Source organism: Amblyomma americanum, chromosome 8, assembly GCF_052857255.1.
Source record: "Amblyomma americanum isolate KBUSLIRL-KWMA chromosome 8, ASM5285725v1, whole genome shotgun sequence".
Classification (NCBI taxonomy): domain Eukaryota; kingdom Metazoa; phylum Arthropoda; class Arachnida; order Ixodida; family Ixodidae; genus Amblyomma; species Amblyomma americanum.
Genome location: NC_135504.1, coordinates 76,323,414 through 76,347,763, shown reverse-complemented (window position 1 = coordinate 76,347,763; position 24,350 = coordinate 76,323,414). Strand labels below are relative to the sequence as shown.

The 24,350-nt window shown below is 48.4% G+C and overlaps 1 protein-coding gene across 1 annotated transcript in view; it reads right to left on the bottom strand.

The window, feature by feature from the left end:
• LOC144101942 (uncharacterized) overlaps positions 1–24,350 on the bottom strand; it is a 42,702-nt gene that overhangs the window by 14,319 nt on the left and 4,033 nt on the right. The window contains exons 3-5 of the mRNA XM_077635186.1: positions 20,185–20,298; positions 9,456–9,586; positions 4,960–5,111 (exon numbers count right to left, since the gene is read on the bottom strand). Of these exons, the coding sequence (XP_077491312.1) occupies positions 4,960–5,111; positions 9,456–9,586; positions 20,185–20,298 (397 nt within the window). The remainder of the gene's footprint in view (positions 1–4,959; positions 5,112–9,455; positions 9,587–20,184; positions 20,299–24,350) is intronic.

The window sequence follows — 24,350 nt, the reverse complement described above, 5'->3', positions numbered from 1 at the left end:
TAGTGAATATTAATACTGTAGGGAGCCAACAGCTACGTGAACGCCTGGGATAGCCGCGACCGAGCAAAGTTAGCGATGATGATGATGGTGGCGGCGGCTAGCGCCGCCCCGTGCCTTACGTAGCAGCCTTTTCAGGCTTTGCTTGTCTAGCGTGACACCAGGTGGCATTTGTAGTGGCAGTTGATTTCTTTTGCAGCATTTTTTTTGCATGGATTTGATGACAAGCATTCTTAATTTGTGATTTTCATTTGTTTCAACGGCTTAGACACACTTCTGTGTAAGAATTCACTTTAAAAGCAACACTGATGGCCGGTTCTTTCATTGCCTGGCCGGAGGAAGGGAGAGGAGGGACGACGAGACAATGACGACACGTTGCATTCGCCATTTTGCGTGTTGTCCTGCGTCTGCACGTGTGCGCGTCAACTGTGCTCTGGTGCTGATTCGTCCGACTTGTTTTGGAGGTGTAGGCCTGCCTGTCGGCGTATTGTCGTGTGTCTCCGCTTGTAACTGCATCATCAGTTGGTCGTGATGAGTTCTTCTGCCAGGAAACGAAAAGTTGTCTTTTCAAGACAACCTCGCAATTTTAAATGCAGTCCCGCAGGCGAGAAGAAGAAGGACATTGCTGCCTGTTTCAGCATTCCAGCAAGCACCCCATCAACGATCTTGAGTGCGGAGCACAGCATCAGAAACGCAGTGGAGTCGGGAACAAGCTCGAAGAAAAAATGACTGAAGCTGTCCACATACGATGACGTGGACAAGGCAGTGTTCACGTGGTTTTTGCACACGCGAGCCAGAAATGTGCCCATTAGTGGCGCTATTTTACAACAAAAGGCAAAGGATTTTGCGTGTATCTTGGGCCATGACGATTTCAAGGCAAGCAACGGGTGGCTGCAGGGATTCAAGAGCCGGCACGGTGTCGTCGGAGAAGTGGAGAATCTGCCTCCGCAGACAGCGATGCTGCTGCTTCGTGGGTGGCTGACAAGCTGCCTGGAATTCTGAGTCGCTCGGAAGCGGCTGAAATCTACAATGCCGATGAGACAGCTCTATTTTATCAGATGCTTCCGGGCCGTACGCTAGCGTTAAAAGGCGATGACTGCCGCGGCGGAAAGCAGAGCAAGCTCCGCGTAACGATTCTGCTGTGTGCGCCAACCTCGACGGCTCAGACAAGCGAGTCTCGCTAGTTGTCGGCAAAAGTACCCGTCCCAGGTGTTTTAAGGGAACGAAGCGAAGCGTATGCCCGTGAAGTATGTGGCGAATTCCAAAGCGTGGATGACTCAGCCAATATTTTCTGAGTGGTTAAAGGAATTTAACCAGAAAGTCAAGCAAGCGGCAAGGCCGTCAAGTTTGCCTACTGCTGGACAATTGCTCGGTGCACCACGTCGAAGGCCTGCAGCTGTCGAACATCGAACTGCATTACTTCCCGGCCAACTGCACGTCCCTAATACAACCCCTGGACAAAGGGGTCATTAACAGTTTTAAGTGCTGTTACCGGCGACGACTAATCCTGAAGATACTCCTTGACATCCGTCTGGAACGGGAGATGAAGATCGACATTTATCAAGCAGTCGAGATGCTTGCTGCCTCCTGGCAAGAGGTCAGGGCAGAAGTTATCGCGAATTGCTTTTTAAAGGCCGGAATAGCCAAAAATGCACAGGCTGGTGCCGATGACGAGGAGGAGGAGGAAGACCTATCTACTCCGTCCGATGTAGCCGAAGCGTGGAACGAGCTACGCACTAACGGTGGTGTACCCGACGACGTTGAACTGAGTGACTTTTTGTTTGCTGACAACGCCGCCGTGGGTACAGAAGAAATGACTGATGCAGCAGTAGCTGAAAGCGTGCAAGATCCCGATGACGGCGATGATGGTGCCTGTGAGGTAGATCCGTGTGACGTGCCTACTGCAAAGCAGGTGAGGTGATGAACGCAATGGACGTTTTGCGCCGTTTCGTCGGCTCGCGCGACGATGAAGGAGCTTTACACGATTTAGCTTCTTTAGAGCGGCGTGCTGTGCCTTCACTCGTGCAGAAGAAGCAAGCGGCAATTACGCAGTTTTTCGCTATAAAATAAATGCCTGAAGGGTGAGTTCACCTTCACGGATATCCGAGCCATTTGTTTTCGTTTTTGCATCATCTATACGAGCCTTCACGCGAAACCTGCATGTAACGAAAAATTGCGAGCTTTCGTCAACTTCGTTATATCCAGGTTTAACTGTATTTGATTCCTCCGAGGTGCCGAAATAACAATTCTGGAACAAAATCCGGCAAAACTTTGCACCAGTCGCTTCTTGAAACCGCGTTCCCGTTGGCCACCACCTTGGTCTTGTTCGAAAGCTGGAGCTCGTCCCTACATCCTGGTACGACACACTACTCTGAAATCCTCCAAGCATGTCCACTTTCCACCATTTTCTAAGGCTTACACAATGACCTCCGAATGGCTGGCACGCTCATTTCAAATGCGATTTTCTCAACATCTTTTTTTGCCAACATGACAAGCCTTATGCAAATTTTCATTATGTTTTTAAGGTGCAATTTCAATTAATCTTACACCGCTGAATTCAGAAAGAACTAAACTATGGAGCTGCGCTATTTTTTTATGGCTGAGTCAAACACATAAAATTTTGTGAACAATAATGTCACCTATCGTACTTACTCGAGTAATTTGGACGCTTTTTTTTTTAAAAAAGAGGCTTCAAAAAGGGGTGCGCAAATTATGCAAAAATTTTCTGAATATGTCCCAAAAAGCTCCACAAAGGTCATAATGTGTGATATATACTGCATATTGTGCTTATATGTAGACCCCACATAAACACACCTAATTTCACTGGAAGCGGGCAGAGTGGGCGAGGGAAGAAACACGCTGTTAATGACATCCTAGTCGAAATCAAGAGGCAGAAATGGGCTTGGGCAGGGCATGTACAGCTGAACCTCATTATAATGAAACAGTTTATAATGAAATACTGGATATAACAAAGATATGACACCCCCTTGAAAGGTCAGTCAACACGGGATATAACGAAGCTACGGCTATAACGAAGTTAAACTTCGTTATAATGAGGGTCAATTAAGGCAAGGTAACTAACTGCTGGTCGTTGAGGGTAACGAAGTGGATTCCAAGAGAAGGCGAGCGTAGCACAGGGCGGCAGAAAGTTAGATGGGTGAATGAGAGTAAATTTGCAGGGATACGGTGGCCACAGCTGGCAAAAGGACAGGGTTAATTGGAGAGGCATGAGAGAGACTTTTGCCTGCAGTGGGTATAGTCAGGCTGATGATGATGATGATAATGACCTCCAATAGAAATTTTAATTTTAAGACCCACGTCAATCATAAGATATTCTTTCTTGTGTTGCCGCCTCTTTTCTATACTTATCCCCGGTGTAATGGGCCCTTGAAGTGCAGCTGAGACCATTCATAATGTAACCGCTTATAATGCGGGACCACATTATATGTGGATTTTTGTGACAACCGGTTCGCTTCCAATATAGTTCAGTGTATTAGCATACCGCTTAATATGTGGGCAGTGTGCAACCGGAGACTGCATATAGTGCGGTTTCTGGAAAGCCTGGCAGCCCACGTACCGGCGGGTGTGACGAGCATGATTCCCAGATTGTGCAAAAAGGGGCAACAGGTGGGGTGGGGGAGCGTTGTCAGCATGGTTCAAGGCAAGGCTGAAGGAGAGGATAGAAACAAAAACGAGAAGTCGCAAAGCAGGCGTTTTTTCCCCTCTCACTCTCCGATGCACCTCCGTTGGGTACACTGATTGGACAGAACTTGAAAACACGTGATGGCACGGCCAGAATGGAGCATGCTGGAGCAGCGGCGAGCACATGGCATGACGCTGCAAGTGCTGCTTGTACCATGTGCGCTTGCAGCAGCATCTTGTCACGCCTGAGTCCATCAGCGAGATGTGGGTCATCGCGTGTAGCGAAAAGTTGACAACGTGAGCAAGTCTACCAGCTTTTGCTGTCGTCAGTTCCGATGGCATCTGCTCCTCCGAAAGGCAGGAAACGGCAAGCTCTCGAAACCAAGCAGAGCATTATGAGGGACGTCGAGAGCGCTTTGAAAAAGGCTACGGTGGCAAAAAGGTGCCGTGTTGCCGACGCAACTGTGTCCGCCATTTGGAAGAACAACAACAAGTTGCAACTATAGCTGCAGGACGACGCCGTGTCGCTTGCAAGGAAGCAGATTCGTGCGTCAAAGTACGAAGATGTCGCCGCTTTGTTTCAACAGTTTCGCGAGGTCCGGGCCCACAGCGTTACTGTGAGTGGCTCGATGTTGCAAGCCAAGGCCAGGTGCCTTGCAAACATTTTGGGGCATGATAGTTTCACCCCAGTGAGCGGCTGTATTCAGCACCGGCACGAAATAAGCTCGTCGTCGTCGCCAGCAACCCTGACAGCGTTGTGTGTGAAGTAGCAGCCACAGATGAAGACTTCGCGGCAGCGGTGTGCGGTCGCGATGAGCCTCTATCCGAGGCTGAGCCCGACGAAGTGAGTGAAAGTGCAGCAGAAGTTTTGTACAACGACACGCTTGACTGTTGCAACAAACTGCGCCTCTACTGTGCTCAGAGAAACCTCAGTGAGCAAGCGCTCAAGTGCTTCACTGTTTACGAAGATGAAGTCATTAGCAACGCAGTTCAAGCGCAGCAACAGACAAAAATAACGTCGTTCTTTCATTCACTACAATGCTTCGACAAAAAGATCAAATAAACTTCTTTGTTGCCAGTGATTGCAGTGTGTGCATCTGATGCGCTGTCAGGTGCACTTTGAAAGGTAGGCTGGCCATTCTGAAAATGAGAATGCATGGAAAAGCTATGTTTTGTTTACAGTGCAGTACCGCTCATAATGCGGATTTACCAGAGTCCCGTAGTATGCGTTTTAAGCGGTCTATGCTGTACCAGGTTCCCTGTAAAAGACCCCTTGTTCCTTGAGAGCATGTAGTACTATGCAGAGCAGGTAATGGCCACCTTTGAGCTCCTCCTCTTTCTTGCGGGCCTGCTCCTCACGCTGCTTGCGGATGAGCGCCAGCCGTGCCAGGTCGGCCCGGGCCTCCTCCGTCTTGCCCGCTGCGTGCATCTTCTGGTAGTGCTGCCGGGCACGCTGCTTCTCCAGCTCCTCCCTGCATCCCATACACAGCGTGCAAACTAAGACGCCATGTTTCGAGCAGTGTCTGGCATTTACCACGTCTTTCACACACACTGCCACTACCACTTATGCCACACATAAGGCCGCTAACTTTCTGCGGTGGAACATTCAGTTAAGAATCCCTGAAATTCCGTGGGAAGCATAAGACACGTGAAAGAAACATGAGAGTTTTGAGCACATGACCTGCATCCTTTAGAGCTCAGTCGTCTCAAACTGAATGTGGTTATTGAGTTTGAACTCGCCATCAAAAAATATTTTCCTGTTACTTTCACTCAAAGAATGGTGCCTGCTGTCTATATCTCTATAATGACTCACTAATCGCTCTGACTCAACAGAACTGATTGTGAGAGACAAGTATTTGAGATCAGCGGAAGAAAGCGTTGGGGTCACTACTTCCATTCCAGCAAAGAAAGGCAGGGAATAGAAGTCTCCACCTTGTTCGACTTGCTTAGAAAGAAACTGTGCAAAATCTCTCTCTCACCAGATTTCAGTTTTCAAGCAGTTTTAAGGTGCACCTGCTATTCAGCAGCGCCAACCTTTCCAAACTCCAAACTCAGCTCCAAATTCTAACCCTTCTCCGGGTAAAAACTTGACCTGCAGCAGATCTTTCTTCAGCTGTGGTTGGCCTGAAAGGTTGGGATTTCGTTAATCATAAAAATTCTTTTGACATTTTCCTGAGGTCTCAACTTCCTCTCGTGTTATATTTGCGCAAATAAGGAAAATAGGTTTCCCACGGTTCTGTGGTTCCTACTGGTGTCTGCAACAACAACTGTATCAGATAATTGCTTGACTGCCAACAATAAACTCTGCGAAAAAAGCTTAAAGGGACACTGAGGAGAAATTGAAGTTGGCTTGTATCGATAGAATACCAGCTCCTGATCACAAAAACGCCGCTCTTACTGAAAACAAAGCTCTTGTAAGGTAGAAAATAGCAAGAACCAAAATACAGGTATCGCCACCACAGGCCAATCTCGCAAGTACAAGCGTAGTGACGCCATAGGACAAGAGACGCCACCTTGGAGGAATTTTCCATCCTACTTGGTGTCGCGAATCTCAGAGGCTGACAAAGGTAGGTTGCGCAGATCAATATTGAAGTAAGTTTTGTTTTAAAACCAATAGTGCTCTTTTATCACACAAGGAAGGCAGGCAAAAGACAACCTGAATGTTGGAAGCAAAGAAAACGGATGCTTGGCGGCGCCACAGGCGGCCAGGAGAGTTTCGATTTGTTATGGCGCTTCGCGTCTATGAGCTTTGCGTGCCCCGTGGTTTTGGTTTTGACGCGCTTCGATTTACAAGCGCCGAACAGCAGAGGAACTCCAAGTACCGCTTCAAGTGCTAGTTAAACTGTGAAGGAGCCTGTTAAGGCTTGTCAGATGATCGCCACGGTCGATGAAAAGCTATGATGGCACGATGGTCGGTGATCGTACAAGGCAGCACTTGTGTATTCGCACGCTTGCCCGGTGAAACATTCCCGTCTATGCCAGTCAACTTCAAACTACTTAACGAAAATCGTTTATCAGGGACGGGAGACAAGGTACAAGGCAGTTCAGAAAAATTGCTGATGGCCTAGCTCTGTTAGGCCAGGATATACCTAGCGAAAGCGCGGAGATTTCTGCATCAGAAGAGTGCATTCACTAGATGCGCCTTTATTGACGGCTGTAACTTAAGCCGTCGTGGCGGAGCGGTAGCATTTCCGCCTGAAACGCCGAAGGCACTGATTCGATTCCGAACCTCGGCACCGGACTCCTTTTCTTTTATTTAGTGAGTGGGCGGAATGTTTCAGTGGCTCCCATGGATGCCGCAGCTGAATACGTTGGTTAGCGGTTAAGCGCAGGCTCTGTTAAGGCGCGTTTATGCTGCGGCGAGGCGCGCGCGCCCTGCACGGCGAAGTCACGTCGGTCAAAGCGAGACCCTCTATACTCCAACTGCGCTTGACCGCCGACGCGTTCGGCGGCTTCGGCGCACTCTGACCGCACTGGCGGGGAGATTGGAGCATGTATCTATTTCGCGCCGAGTGCGCCAGCCGCCGCCGGCCCGGCCAGACTGATTTGGCTCCGCGGCGAGGCGCGCGTTATACTCAATAGCTGCAGCAGTTCGGCGGAGCTGTTCTTTTCGAGCTCGGCTATTTTAATCCATTCACAGTACATATCTGAAGGTACATGCAAGTTGGCGAGAGAGCCAGATCCAGTGGACCCATTGGATCTAGCGGAAGCCGTTGAAGCGTCGTGCGCCGGCTTTGGTTTCAAGCCGCCGATTTTAAACGCGACCGCCGTCGAGCACCCATTTGTTTTTTGTGGCAAAAATAAATAAATAACTTGGCCCTTGCAACCGTGGGAGACCCCGACGCTGCTTGCTGCGCCGTGCAACCGCTCCGTTCAAGGAATCACAATCCGCTGGCCCCAAAGCCCCGGCCAGCCTCCGATGGGCGCAACGCACCCCTCGCGACTCCCCGCACTGGGGTTATGATATTTAGTTTGCAACGGCTGCTCTCTGAAAAAGGGGGAAACCACCCGCCGGCGCCTAACCTAACCGTGCTCCCTCAAAAGCATCGCACGCTCTGTGGGGCTGAGGTCGCTGAAATGCAGGCCAGAGTTTTTGCGAGAACTACGTCGTCGGGTTCGGGAACGGGATCCATCGTAACGCTGGCAAGACGCCGGTGCAAACGTAAACGAAGCGACGGTGCCGACCCCTGATAGATGCCTTTAACATGCGGTGGCGGTAGCTTTCATTTCGGCAGCTTCTAGACCGCACCGCTAGCCGCCAGAAATCACGGAGTCTCCGTTTGCGTCACGTTTCATGTCACTCCGTTCTGTGTCGTCATAAGAGTTCTCGAGTTTGAATCTGAGCGGCGGGAAAAATTTTTTCAACTTCGAATCCAAATTTCTTTGAAATAAATGCATCTTTCGTTGCCGGACAAGCGTCAACAAAGCCATGAAATGCCGAACTATCAGATATTGCTAACAAAAAAATTTTGATAGGGTTCTCCTCAGTGTCCCTTTAAGTCCGTGATTTTTTCGCCCAATCACGGGAAAATAGAGGCCTCAGCCATGCATCTCACTGACGCTGCACTCACTGGGCACCGTGAATGTTCTCTCCTCATATCTCCTGGAATGGCATGGGGGAAGGGTCCTTGTGATGAAGTTGACCTACAAGAGTTCTTCACTCATTCCTGACTGCAGTTCTTCCAATGGCTTGACCAGTATTAGAACTATCCATAGTGACTCCCACAACACCTTGGTTCTCTCGACACCCAAACTCAGCCCACAAGGAGAAAGAAAGAAAAAAAAAAGGCTCGCCTCGACTGCATTAGCCATCTGTCTGTTGCACTCTCTGGAAAGGAAAATGTCTTGCTTGAATTTTACCAGCTTACAAAGCGATGCGTGTTGAAGGAACTTTGTTTTTAGCATTTGTTTTCAGTCTTCGCACATGTAACTGTGCACGAATTCTGCATTGTGATGTAGAATACAAAAATATTTGGCCACTTTCGCTTTTTGAGAAAACGGACTAACCAGCATGCCACTGCTGGAAGGTCACTTTTCCAAACCAAGAAACAGAAATCAACACCTCTCGCATAGCGAAATGTTTCGCTAAAGGACACCACAGCAAATGTTTTGTTCTGGAAACAGCTTCGGATGATTATCAAAATAATTATTTGGGCATAAATGTGTTTTTCTGTTTTTTAAATAAGGCTGCATTTCCATGATTGTGCAAGTGTGCAGCATGCACGAAGTTCCAAAGCTTTCGAGCCATTCATGTTATTTTTCTGAAATTGGGGGCTCTAAGAACATGCACACAAATTTTCAGATTCTTCTCGATTGTACAGGATAACGCGTGAGTGAAGGCAGTAATGTGCATCATTTTCAGTTCTTTTTTTTCACTGTTATTTCACCAAGGCTCAGGCCATTTATGCCAGGGAGAAATGGACGGTGTAAAATTAGTCTTCAGAATGCCTTGGCGATGACAGAACGTTCTGCAGCGCAAAATGCAGGGAACACCACCAAGAACAGACATACACAACAGACAGAGATGGCAGTGCTAACGTGTCTCTGTTTTTTCTGTTGCCCCTTGTGTGCCACTGCAGAATGTTTGCTGGGGATAACCAACAAGCCTGCAACAATATCCCCAGCTGACTTTCCATGCGACGAGCTCCTCATTGGGTCTGAGACACTTTGCACAGAGCGCCAACTTTCTCTTCTCAACTCCACAGTAAGAACTTTGAGTGCCACTTTCTGTCCCACTGGTACCAAATGACAGCTTTCACAGCTTGGGAGGAATGAGCATCTTGCTGACAGAACTGAGCAGAGGGTGGATGACGTACCGTTCGCGCCGCGAGAGCTGGGGTGCCTCTTCGAGGTCCTTCTCCTGCAGCTCGGCCACCTTCTTGGGCTTGCGCTCCACCCGGTTTGGGTTCTGCACCTCGATCAGGTGCTCCACCCCCTTGGCCTTGGCCTGCAGCAGACAGGGAAAATGACCATCACAGACTCTACTTCCTCCATAAGAGAATGAGCATCAGCAATGACAAAAGCATGCACATTATAGGGACAGTGAGGACGGCCCCATCCAATATTCGAGCCAAGTTTATATCGATTGAACTGCTCTTTCTGGCTATGAATGCTCACAGTGAGCTCCCTTTCACATTGCCGCTGCCCATGCTCACAAATGGCAGCACAGCCTCATAGCGGGCTTTTCTGATGCGTACCCACAATCCTACTGTTCCGTGACTGCAACAATCTTGCCTCTTTAAGTCTTTAAATGTGTTGATAAGGGCTTCCTGTGCTGTGTTGAAACCTTGCAAGCTGCCGTTCATCTTGAAAAGACAGCCGCAGTTTGAATGAATGCACTCGCTAACTGTTCATGTAAATTTTGACAGAAAAAAACAAAACAAAAGTTAGCTGCTCTATGCTACACAATCCATGGTGCAGCAGGTCCCCCCACTAACCAATCCCAGCAGTAAATGAAATCAAGTTTTTACTTTATTACAGAAGTCAGAGGCATCATGATCCTTGCACTTATAGAAATCTTTGCATTATAAAGTCTGTCTACGTTTAGGTAACAAGCACCCTTGACAACAGGCTACTGTCCTATACTCCGTTTCAAACATCATGTGCAACGCTGTCAAAGCTAGTGCTCTTGTTTGCGCTACCTGCATCTGCGACCAAAAAGTAGTGCATTCCTTGTGGTGAGCGAAACATAGTAAAGGCTTTGCCTGTAGGCTTACCACATGACACATTCGTGATGATCTTGATTAAATGCACTGTTATAGCTCACAACACGCTGTCGCTTTCTTCTGCCATAGACCACTTGGGCACAGAACAAGCGCGGAGTAACACGCCTCCCTTTATTGTCCCGTCCGGACTACTTCTGTACCTTTCACAGCGTTGTACCTGATGTATGAAACGGAGTATAGTAGCAGAAGAACTATGTGACATGGTAATGAGCTTCAATGCAGAACCAACTTGCAGTACAGCAGAATCTTGATCATCATTGAATAAATTGGCAAAATTCCCTGGCTGGAGTTCAGTATACACAATGTGCAGAATTAGGTGTTCCGAACACTCCCCTGCGTCACTACGGATGATATCAATGCGGGAGCCACGACCGTACCTTTGAGCACATGCTTCCCGCACATCACCGACGCCGCAATCGCCACTTGCACGGTATGCACCGCGAGCAACGAGCAGTGGCACATGGCTCGCACATCGCCAACACTGCGATTGCCAGTCACCGTGCTATGTACACCATGAGCAGGAGGTATGCAGCCTGCACATCGCCGATGTCACGAGTGAGAGGTGTCGTGGGGCCTCTACATCGTCTACACTGCCAAAGTGATGATTGCCAGTCAGGCGGTACCATGTTTTACGAGGAACTGGCAGTGAGCAGTGGCCACACGGCAGCAAATAAATTCTGTCATCCATGAAAAGATCTGCGTGAATCCATTTCCCATGCGAATATTTTTGTGACCCTGTGAGATTCGTATAATTGAGGTTCGACTGTACAGTTAAATCTGGATTTAAAGAACCTCCACATAGCGAATTCCCTAATACTACAGAGTTTTCCAACTTCCAAAGCCGCCCCCATTGAAGCGCCTGTATTTCAGACCTCCACGTTCATTGATTACGAGAAAGCATTTGACTCAGTGGAAACCTCAGCAGTCTTGCAGGCACTGCGGAATCAGGGTGTAGAAGCGTCGTATGCCAAAATACTAGAAGATATCTATAACAATTGCACAGCTACCATAGTCCTCTAAAAAGTCAGCAATAAAATCCCAATAAGGAAGGGTGTCAGGCAGGGAGCCACGATCTTGCCAATGCTATTCACCGGCTGTTTACAGGTGTTCCGAAGCCTAGATAGGGAACAGTTGGAGAGAAGCGTTAATGGAGAATACCTAAGTAATCTGTGATTCGCTGATGACATTGCCTTGCTGAGTTGCTCAGAAGATGAACTGCAAAGCATTATACAGCACAACCTCGTTAATTCGAAGTCATCGGGACCCAAGAAATCTTCGAATTAAGCGGGTTTTTCAATTAACCGAACACACCAAGAAATACGACTCGGGCAAAAAAATTCGTTGCAGGAATGCGTTACCTTTATTCGGCATATTTTGAATTGCTGAAAGTAATCAAAAATGCTGGTTTGCTGTGTCCGGTATTTTTCGGCGCCGAAGGTCATGTTCTCGAGTTGGTCAACTAGGTGAAACATTTCAGCACTTACACCGTGGCGCTCAATAAAACAGCAGGTAACGTTCAGCGACCCAATAACTTCACCGAGAGCAGGTGCTCGGGCAGGCTCGTCGGTGTCGTCGTCGCTATCGTCGCTGTCATGGCGCATGTTCGCAACAGCAGTAATCTCACTCTCAAATCCAAGTAGCCTGTCTGCTCATCATTCTCAAAGTTCAGATACTCAGCGAAGCCGACTGCGTTGGACTCACCCTCCTCTGTGCAGAGCGCAGAAGTTAATGCGGTCGCAATACTCTGCTCCTTCTTCGTCAAGCGTGCATGGGTAGTCTGCATCGGCATCAACAGTGCTTTCACTGGAAAAGCCAGCGTGTTCAAAACACTGCCTGATCAATGTGGGCTCCACTTGTTTCCAAGCGTACACCATGAGGCATATGGCTCCGAGGAGGTCGATGGAGTACACCTTGCTATTGTCATAGCAAAGGAGAATGCGCTTGAGCAGGTGGTGCCGATAAATCTTCCTTGTGTGATGAATGACGCCTTGGTCCATCGGCTGTGAGATCGAAGTGGTGTTCGGAGGTAAAAATACCATCCTGGTGGCCTGGAGATGTGCGATGTCGCCATGTGCCGGGCAGTTGTCGACGACAAATAGGACATTCCTGCCTGAGGCCGCGAACTTGTAGCAAAGTTTCTGCACATAGTCCTCAAATATTGCACCTGTCACCCAGGCTTTCTTACTGTGCCTGTCGACGAGTTCATCCTCTGGCGGCAGCCGCCCATTTTTGAAGCAGCGCGGCTTCTCCGTCTTCCCGACAACCAGTAGTGGCAGCTTGTGTTTACCGCACATGTCCGCGCCGAAGAGCACAGTAATCCTGTCCTTGGCCTGTTTTCTACCCTTGATTGCGGTGTTCTTCCCTGTGAATGTTTTGTTGGCAGCATCTTATAAAAAAGTGCAGCCTCATAAAGGTCGTAAATGTTGTCTGCACCGTACTCGCTAAGCAGCGGCGCCAAAGCGTACTTTTTCCAATCCTTGACAACGCTCTCATTAGCGCTGCTGCTCTCACCACAGACGGTGAGAAATGTCAAATTATTGTTTTTTAAAACGGCAAAACCATCCGTTACGGCACTTGAATTCTTCGTGCTCAAGTTGTAGAGCTAGGTCGTTGGCCTTCTCCCGCAGTAGTGTTCCATTGAATGGAAGGTGGGCTGCGTTTGCTTTCTGCAGCCAGCGAAGCAGAGCAGATTCCGCATCTTGATACGTGGGAGCCCGCACTCGTGACCGCTTCGAAGAATATGTCTTGCTGTAAGCCTCTAGTATTTTCGACTTGTCACTCAGTATTGAGGACAATGTCAAGAGAGGCGCGCCATGCCGTTTAGCCAACTCTGCCTTGGAACAAGTGTTCTTGCCTGCTTCTTGGATCAGGCAGAACTTCTGCTGCAGCGTTAAAGTATTGTACTTCGGCATTTCGTTCGCTGGTACGGTCACAAAGCTAGCACTTCTGCACAACCCCCCCCAAAAAAAACAACGGCAGAGTAACCAACCTCTAACCGCCGCGCACAACATAAAGAAATGGCGCAGGCGAGACCTGCGTGGCGGTGGTGGTGGCGTACTTGCAGCGTTGGAGGCACGGGGGAAGAGCGGTCGTGGTACGGAACACGTGCTCCCGCTGATGCTGTGTGAAGAGAGGGTGAAACACGCCGTGGGATGGAGTGGGGGCGAGAACACGTGATAAAAACCGGTATGCCCACCGCGTTGCACTTCGCCTATAAATCATCGCCATTGCTATGTGGCTTTGCCTCGCGGCTCCGTAGGGCCGTTGTTTCGCCAAGTTTGCGGCGAAACATGGATCAGGCATTGCCGCATAGCACCCCAAATTTTCTAATTAACCGGACTGGCGCAGGCCGCCTGTTCGAATTATCCTGCCAAATCTACATCAGAAAATATGGGACCGCAGAAAACCTTCGAATTAACCGGGATTTCAAATTAACCGAGTTCGAGTTATCGAGGTTTTACTGTAAATGAGTTAGAAGGCAGAGCGGTGTGTCTAAAAATTAATACGCAGAAAACCAACAGTAATGTTCTACAGTCTTGCAAGGGAACAGCAGTTCACAATTAGTAGCGAGATGCTGGAAGTGGTAAGTAAATACATCTACTTAGGGAAGGTAGTGACTGCTGATCCAGGTCACGAGAGGGAACTAGCTAGAAGAATAAGAATGGGGTGGAGCGCATGTGGGAGATTCTTTGAGCTCATGAATTGCAGTTTACCAATATCCCTCAAGAGAAAAGTGTACAACAGCTGTACCTTACCGGTACTCACCTACGGGGCAGAAACGTGGAGGCTAATGAAAAGGGTTCAGCTGAAGTTAAGGACAACGCAGCGAGCCATGGAAAGAAAATGCTACGTGTAACGTTAAGAGACCGGAAGTGGGCCGAGTGGGTGAGGGAACAAATGCGGGTTAATGACATTCTAGTCGAAATCAAGAGGAAGAAATGGGCTTGGGAAATGCATGTAATGCAATGACAAGACAACTTCTAGTCATTAAGGGTAACGGAGTGGATTCCAAGAATAGGCAAGCGTAGCAGGGGGCAGCAGAATGTTGGGTGGGAGGATGAGATAAAGAAATTTGCGGGGATAGGGTGACCGCAGCTGGCAAAGGACAAGGTTAATTGTAGAGACATGGAAGAGGCCTTTGCCCTTCAGTGGGCGTCGTCACGATGATGATGATGACGTAGCGAAGGTGTTGCGGATGTTGACCTTGCCATAATGAACTCGCTACGCCGGCTATGTGTTATCTTGTGCTGAGTTAAGAAATTTGGCAGAAAAGTTTCACGGCGACAAAGGACAAACTAACGTGAAGAGGCATGTCTACGAGCAGTGTCCTTTAACCTCCTGGGCAACATCCTACCGCAACATTATTGAAAGCCCCTTTCAGGGTCCCTTTAACTCATTACAGTACTTCAACCAGCCTACTTCAAGAGCTAGAATTACCACAAACGATGTATCAGCAGTTATATTGCTGCTTTCTCGTGCCTCACATGACCTAAAGTTCAACTATAAGACACAGCCATCATTCGGTAGCGGCAAGAAGAAATTCACTTATAAATTATTCAGCAGTCGTAGGTGAATATATGGGGTGTTCCATGTATACAAATGTCTAATGCATCATTTCAAAGATGAAAACACGCAAGCAATAATTTAGTGTCTATGCACTCCTTCAAGGAACTTCCGTGTGAGTAACGTGAAAGTATTCCAATTCTGTCTCAGTTCTATTCTACAGTAGCCGAAGAGTAATTCGGACTCCAATAATTCGGACTTCTAGGATATTTCGGACCTCGATGAGGCACCGTCAGTCACCGCATAGAAGCGCATACATATTCGTGACGGATATTTCGGACTTCAAAATTCCGAAAGTTCGATTTTTCGGACTAATTTCAGTTGCCTGCAGGCCAGAATTGGCCATCTTATCGGCTTTTTGCAGGCGCAAAGGGTGCCATATTGGATTGAGGTGGATTTACGCTGGAGTTGGACTAGCTTGACATACTTACGGTACCTAATTGTTGCCAATAGAGGTCCCTGCGCTCTCTGAAACTTCAAGATGGCAGCTGGATTGTCATCGCTGTCAACTTGCTTTTGTCACCGACACTGTCGCGGGCAGTTATCGCTTGTCTCATACATTGAAAATTGTTTGTTGGGGGAAGGGAATTGTGCAGGAGCTATCTCACATCTCGGCAGGAAGGGATAAAGGAGGGACTGAGAAAAGAAAGGAAGAAAGAGGTGCCGTAATGGAGGGCTCCGGAACAATTTCGACCACTTGGGGATCTTTAACGTGCACTGACATCCCACAGCACAAGAGCGCCTTTGCGTTTAACCTCCATCGAAACGCGGCCAGCGCGGTTGGGTTCCAACCCGGGTATTCCGGATCAGTAGCCGAGCGCTCTAACCACTGAGCCACCGGGGCGGTCTCACGTTCGCCATTTCATCAATTGGGTCTCTCAGACTGCATCGACCGAGTGGTGCTCAGTCTTCACGAAGTTACATCCGTTCATCGTTTCATGATTGCCTCCGCGGTTCCGCCACTTTGAACGAAAAGTGCCTTGTCTTTGCGCGTGTTTGACGAGCGGTGTGGTGCACACTCGGGTTGTGGACAACATGGCCCCGCTGGGTCGCTCAAAGAAGCGTGGGAAGTATTCCAACTAAATGCAGTAAACTTGTAACCGGTGTACAGTGAAAGCACAACTTTGGTGCAAATACAGGCGCAAATCGTCGCCAGCAAGAGAAATTTCCGCAAGGTAAAATCAGTGACATTTTAAGGCCGATTTCATTTCAATAAAGTGATTCTTTTGTACTTTACGGATTTTTCGGACTGTTCGATTATTCGGACCATTTTTCGAGTCCCTTCCAGTCCGAAAAATCGGTCGGCGACTGTATTCCCTTGTAGCTGTTGCAGCTGTAAGTACTAGTACTGACTACAGTCGTGCCCGTTTGTAACGATTATGTGTGTCATGCGGCGTCCGTTAGTTATATCCCGAAGTTCGTAGTAAGTGGACCACAGCTTTAAACACAAGACAGTTGCTTGTCAAAGCACTAAATTTTTTCTTTGCGGAAAAGTGCGTGATAGATGTCTGTTTTTGCAGAGCAGATCCGATGAGAGAGGTTTCCAGTTTATTTAAACCAGAAGCGTGCTCTTCGCCGAGGCCCTTGGCATACACAAGTTGTCTTAGGCTCTCTGTGTAGCCCATTGCTACAGGCACGCTTATGGGTGCTGGCTCCAAAGTTTCATCCTCATCCGATTCCTCCGCGTCACTCTCGTCCCGCACTTCAGAAATGATGCCCTTGTCCGTGCACGGTTCCGCGGTGTCGGCGTCGTCATCGAGAGAAATAAAATCATTCCAACCAATGCAATCATGACCCCCCATGTCGGAGTCGACGCGCTGCCACACATCGCCGCCGGGCTGGTCATCTTTGGAAGCATCAGGCTCGGCATCAGACACTGTGGCGACGAAGCTGGCCTTGCAGAAGCGGTGCCGCTCGCCAGTGGCCGTCACCTCCGCCCAGGCCGCTTTCATCATCTCTACCGCTGAATACAATGGAAATGGGCACGATGTTCCCGTCCGCCATCCCGAATTACAACCAGGGCCCGAGATTTGAACGAAGCCAACGAAACGTACGCAACACAACAAAAGTGACAAAAGCGCGCGATGGGGAGAGTCCAATGAGGGGTGTCCGTGAGCGTCAGTGCAGCCACCTCTTGGCTCCTACAGAAGGCCTGCTTCATGGAGTGTGGCCTCCACGATCGGCATGGGCGGCGGCACGGTTGATCGCGGAGGCCACGCATGGATTTGCAAGACAGTGAGGAGAAGGGAGTGAAGTTGCGAGGAGGGGCCGGAGGGCGATCTTGGAAGGCACGAAGGCGGGGAAAGGGTAGCTCGCTTGACAGCGGCACGAAATGGGGAGGGCAGTTTGCTTGCGATGAGGCTCGGCCCCAACATACTGCACGCTGGGAGCACAAAGGGGTCGGAGGCAGGTTACCTCGCATCGCGCCGCCGGGTTTGTGCCATCCGTTCGCTGTAACCGATCAGCAGGGCTTAATGGCGTTCGTTATATGTGTGATTTTGTGCCATTGAAACAATGTATATTTTGACGGTTGTGTAGGTCTCGTTCGTTATAAGCAAAAGTTCGTCTTAAGTGGGGCCGTTATACAGTAGAATCTCGTTACAACGAACTTCACGGGACCGCCGAATTTAAATCGTTATTTTGAAATATCGTAGTACTGAAAAACCATTATTTTCATGTCAGTAATGCATCACAAGAACTAAAATTACGTACCTTTGCAGCAGATTTACATGCTGGTAAGTAAATAATAAACGATAACGCTGGGCACAGTTTGAATACAATTTATTGCTTGAAGAAGTCTGTTATCTTCTTCTGGCGAGGAGACGACAAGCGCTGCAGGACGAACGCCTCCACATCCTCGACCTTCCTGTGCACGTCATCGGGGACATCTTTGCAGCGCCCGAGGAATGATCGGGTCTTCTCTAGAAAGACTAGGACATCCGAGCCGGAAACAATCTCTTCTTCTTCGTGCGCTGATTCAGTGTCGGCATCGTCTTCGTCGCTACTACATTCTTCTTGCTCACGCACTTGATTCACGATGTCTTCGGTGGTGAGCTCCGCGGATGTAGCCACCGCGCTGTCGCTATCCACATAATTCGAAAGTCGCTGTCCACATAAGTCGCTGTCCACGGTAGTTGCCCAGCCGCAGACGTTTTCTTGAGGGAGCCAGCGGCGACTCTCGATGTAGTTTTATGATCTTGTCCCGATCTTTGAGCATCGTTGCCATTGTTGACAATGTAATGTCAAGCTCCCTACACAAGTCCGCTTGCTTTTTTCCAGCAGCTGCGACAGAATGTCCGCCTTTTTTTTTAAGCGAAAACTGGCGTCGCTTCTTTTAAACGCGGGGGCCAGGAGAACTCATTGTCAGCAAACCTAATGCACAACACAATCACAGCGCCGATAACTTTGCAGATCCTAACGTTTGCTGTCGACGTGGTGACACTGCGCTGAATAGGCTCAAGACTACTGCGCAGTATGTGACCACATGCTGGATGGATGATAATGGCCTTACCCTTTGTATCGGGCGGCAGCTTGCGCCGCCTAGCCTATATTCATTCAACGCGACACTCGCGCGATGGCGATACCGCTGGGGCTGTATCCGTTGCAACGAGTTCCCCAGCGCATAGCTGATGCTTCGGATGATGATGACAGGCGTCAGCTTCAGGGATTTGGTACGGAACTTCGTAATAACGAAGCGTCTTGCGACGAATGCGAGATTAAATTACATACGTTATTCTGAAATATTCGGTAATTTGAAATTCGTAGTACTGAAAGTTTTTTACATTGAAAGTATAGGCATTTTGGCGGGGATTTAAAAAAAATTCGTAAATCTGAATATTTCGTTAATCTGATGTTCGTAGTAACGAGATTTTACTGTATATGGGCTCGACTGTATTACTGGTTAACATTTCATATTTTCCCACCTTTGTTGATGTCACACCGTTTTAACCAATCACGAGATTTGTAACGCTGCCGCTCTTTGGGTGACACCGGAATTTTGTGTCAATGAGCCACCCAACCCTTTTGCATTTTGCATCCTCTGAATCCTCCGCATGAGTGCGCTATCGCCCTGGCTCGCACTGCCGCATTGAGCTCACCGTGGAGTTAGCGAGTTAGCCCCACTCGGGTAGGTAATCTCTCCACATGAAGGCCAGCAGCATTGTCACTGCTACCTGTCCTTCATCCCTCCCGTCCATAGATAAAACATGCATTTCATTTTATAGCAGATGCAGGAAAATTGTCACGTTTTCTCTCTGTAATAGAAGATATCTCAAACTGCCTCAACAGAACAACAGGAAGCAGGGGTATCTCATCCTCCACTTGAGCATGAAGTGGCATGGGCACAGTACCATTTTTTTAAAATTTTAAGCCCTTCCAAACAAATGTCCTTGTTACCGTCTAAGCTGTGTGCATTGATTGCTGGGATTTGTTTGAAGCCAGACAAAATGCCATGCAGTTGAAAAAGCTGTGCACATCCACTTCACTATTCCAAGGGAATTGATTTAGCGAGACTTTGGTGCAATGGTACTGATAATTTTTACCAGGATGGTGCTGCAAATTCAGTCTGAAGCGTGGATTGCTGGGTGGAGAGGTGGGTCATTTACAATTAATTTTCTTCTCTGACCTTATTTCGGTTTCATCAACCAAACAATCGCTGTGACATGTAGTCTGGTAAGGCACAAGAAAGAAAAGAAAGAACAACCCGCAATATAAATGCTGATATGTTGTCAATTCACTACAACACTTAAACCAGCCTGCTGCAAGAACTGGAATGACAACAAATGATGTATAAGTGTTTATACTGACGCTTTTTTATGCTTCACGTGATCTAAAGACCAACTACACATCATAGCCATCATTTGGTTGATGAAACAGAAACCAAAGCAGCGCCAAGAGGAATTTCAATAATAATGTATTTAGCATTCATAGGCAAACATCATGAGATAATACATGTATATTAATGACTGATGCATCATTTTAAATAAAGAAACATGCAAGCAAAAATTTAGTATCCATAGTGTTTTAAGTCTTGTGATACATTCACAAAAAGGCACTAAGAGCACATTAAATCCAAATTCCAACAGCGAATGACTTCAGAATAGACAAAACTCATATTATACTGCAAAACTGACAACTGGATGAATGCATGGGGCAACATTCTCGCACCAGGTTCTTCGAACACCCTCCACACTCGTTGCTGGCCCAACAGAGGCCAGCCAGGAACACAGAAATGGTGATGGTGCAGTATCTCTCTCACCTGCTCTTCTTTCTCGTCGCCAGCCTCCTCAGCAGAGCTCTCCTCCTCTGAGCTGCTTTCGCTGCCGCTCTTGTCCGAGCCACTCTCCTCATCGCCACCCTCGCCACGCTGGGCCTGCACAAGAGCAGCACGACTGCATGCTTGCGTTCACCAAGACCTGACGGCATGATCGAAGCCACGCACGCATATTAAGTGGGCACTATGTTTTCCCCATAGCACTGGCAACTTGCCCCCAGTGCTGCAAAGGGTGGAGGCAGTACACAAAGCAAGGGTAGAACACACAGCTCCTGCACCTATTGTACACATCCTTTCTCCCCTAATTTTGTCACAATCATCACTGGCTTAACTATGCCCACTGCGGGACAAAGGCATCTCCAACATGTCCCCAATTAACCCTCCGCTGTGCAGCTGCAGCCCCCTCATCCCCGCAAACCTCCTAATCTCATCCACCCACCTTTGTCCGCTGCTACGCTTTCCTTCCCTCGGAATCCATTTCTTTATGCTAAGAAACCAGTGGCTACCCTGCCTGCATCACATGTACTGTCCATACTCATTTCTTCGCCACGATTTCAGCTACAATGATCATTCACTCGCGCTTATTCTCTGACAAACTCTGCTCTTCCCTGTCTATAATTTTCCGATCCATAGCCTGCTGTGTTGTCCTTAATTTTATTTCAACCCTTTAAAGGGGTGGACACACAAAATTTTTTGTTGGCGTGTTCTTTGTTTCAAACGTTGAGTATTACCCCACGACGCGTGGTACACGCTGCGCAATTCATATAAGTGCGGTAAATAATTTATTATTGCATTATTTATACTGAGAAATTTCGGTTTCTGAGCGCCGGGGTGTGCTGCGACGTCATTATCAGGGAACAGCAGCAAAGCTGGTCACATGGTCCCCAAAAGTTGTGACGCACGTATTGCTGCGTCGTCTGCTCTCGCACACATGCTGTGCATAGCAGTGCCTTTCGAAATAATATGCAGACAAACTTGGTTGGTACTGCAATGTGCTGAGAAAAGCCAAGTGAGCGAGGAACGACACTGAGTCCTGAAACCAAGCAGCTCGCTTCGGCCGATCTCAGTCGCCATACCGCGTATCCCAATGCGTTTTTTGTGCTGTACAGTAGCCGACGGGTAATTCGGACTTGTAAGATATTTCGGACTTTGATGAGGCACCGTCAGTCGCCCCACAGAAGCGCATACATATTCGTGACGGATATTTCGGACTTCAAAAGTCCGAAAGTTTGATTTTTCGGACCAATTTCAGTCGCCTGCGTGCCAAAATCGGCCATCTTATCGGCTTTTTCGCCGGCGCAAAAGGCGCTATCTTGGATTGAGGTGGATTAATGCTGAGGTTGGCTTGGCTTGACACACATTCGCTACCTCATTGTTGCCAATAGAGGTCCCTGCGATCTCTGACACTTCGAGGTGGCAGCCGGATTGTCATCGCCGCCAACTTGCTTTTGTCGCCGACGTTGTCGCGGGCAGTTATCGCTTGTCTCATACATTGAAAATTGGTTGTTGAGGGGAAGGAAATTGTGCCGAAGCTATCTCGCATCTCCGCGGGAAGGGATAAAGGAGGGACTGAGAGAAGAAAGGAAGAAAGAGGTGCCGTAATGGAGGGCTCCGGAATAATTTCGACCAACTGGGGACCTTTAACGTGCACTGACATCGCACAGCACACGGGCGCCTTTGCGTTTCGCCTCCATCGAAACACGGCCACTGCGGTCGGGTTCCAACCCGGGTACTCCAGATCAGTAGCCGAGCGCCCTAACCACTGAGCCACCGCGGCAGGTCTCATACGTTCGCCATTCGCCGTTTCGTCAATTGGGTTTCTCTGACCGCGTTGACCGAGTGGCGCTCAGTCTTCACGAAGTTAAATCTGTTCGCTGTTTTGTGATTGCGCCCGGCGGTTCCGCCGCTTTGAAAGAAAAGTGCCTTATCTTTGCGTGTTTAACAAGCGGTGTGGTGCACACTCGGGTTGTGGACAACATGGTCCCGCCGGGCCAGTCAAAGAAGCGTGGGAAGTATTCCAACTAAATGCGGTGGCCTTGTTGTCTAGTGTGTACAGTGAAAGCACAACCTTGGCGCAAATCGTCGCCAGCAAGAGAATCTTCCGCAAGGTAAAATCAGTGACATGTTTAAGCCGATTTCATCTAAATAAAGTGATTTTTTGTACTTCACGAATTTTTCGAACTGTTCGATTATTTGGACCCTTTTTCGGGTCCCTTGGAGTCTGAAAAATCGGTCGGCGACTGTATTTCGCTTTGCCACGCTGACGCCGATGCTCGACGGACGTCTGTGTCAGTGGCCCGTAGCTGACACATTGCAGCGACACGATGCCTCACTTTTCCTAGCGACCAATACTTGTCTTCGTCTTCACTTCGCGCCGCCCGCGCAGCCCACACTGCAAGACATGCTCATGCAGGGTCCCGTGGCTGCTGGTTATGATATCTGCTGCTAGTTTTCAAACAGTTCATGTATTCACTAAATGAATATTTCCAGACAATTGTACAGGGTTCATAATTAACCGCACAAGTACTTAACTCCTCCAGGAATACGCCCATGACGATGACTGCATCTCAACGCTACTTCTGTTTACATATCTGCATCTGTATACAGGCACCAATTGCGCATTAGTTTGACAAGAATTGCAAGCTGCGTTCCACTTAGGTTAAACAAGCTCATCTCTTCTGTGCCGGTTGCAGGTTTACTTGTTTGCGCAGTGCGATAACTTTGCAAGAATCGCCGAAAAATTTGAGCACCAGCCTAGGGAATGCTTTATAGCCAGGTTGTTGACAACGCATAGGACCGGCGTTACTGACTCGTAAGTGCTTTTTTTCGGTGTGTCCAGTACTTGAATTGAAATTGGTTTACCTATAGGTATGTTCGGCACCCATTCGCGATAAATAAAATGGCTTAATTTGTTGCCCTCAAGCGACGCCAACGACTGTAGCTGCCGCCGCGTGCGCCTGCAGCATTGACCGACAGACTGGGTCACACCGCCTAGCAGCGGCGCTTCCCGCTTGATATATTTGTGTCCTAACACGTAAACAATCCTCGATTTCAGGTCACTGTTGTCAAAACTATGCTCGATGACTATTTGTATTCGCTAAAACTTGTGAACTCGCTCTCCACAATCGCCGACATCGCACATACGAACCCGGCAGACTCGCTAGGCCTATTCGTATTGCAAGTGAGCCGAAGGGTGAACATATGAAATGTAGTTGCTCGTTTCGCTTATTCGTATTACGGAGAAAGTCCAAACCAGAGAGTCATAGTCTCATCGACGGGAAGGTTTCGCTCGGCCACCGATATGAGGTTTCGGCTGATGCGTCAGCGACGGCAGACGTATATGCCGATCAGCACACCGACCGCTGAGTTGCCGAAGCAGCGCCTCGCCGATGTCACCGTTCATAGTACGTCACGTTACTGTGTTGTGATGTCATTGCTATTCACTGACATCATACCCAGGGCTCTATGTCACCCTCTATAGCGCTAGCGATGGGCATCGATCGTCATAAAGAGCACTTAGGGACTCTTTGGAGCTCAATTAAAATATATTTTAAGCGCTTGTTGCATCCAATACTTTGCCGTGGGTGAGCTTACACAGAGGAAGCCCATAACAAGCTTACTATAGCCTCAAAATTTGATGTCCCAACCCCTTTAAGTTAGCTTCCAATTCTGCCTCCCCTTTACATCATTTAGGCATATCCTAGCTTATACCTCTTTGGCTTGTTGCATGCTGTCTCTGCCTTCCTTTCAAGCACAGACAGCAAACTAGAACCGCAGGCACTGCTCCACCTACCCCCATTTCCAAATCCACTGCAATACCTAGCAATGCAACACTAGGAAAACAAAGAAATAAAACTTATCCATACATTGCCTTCTAATCAAAAGCAAAAATTGGGGAGCAGAAAGGATCAGAAAACTGGCCGCAGCCACCGACAACACTATTCCACAAGCATTGACGATGTGTATGACAGCACAGAAAATGGAACGTTCTCTCCAACTGGCCTGTTATAATCTTGGTGCATTAAGAGCAACCTCTCACAAAGAAGTCTAATTTTGTACATGAAACAAAATCAGATGCAACCAGTCCTTTATCAGTTCATTCTTCAGCACAAAAGCCACACATAACACATAAGGCATGGCATTATGAAGGG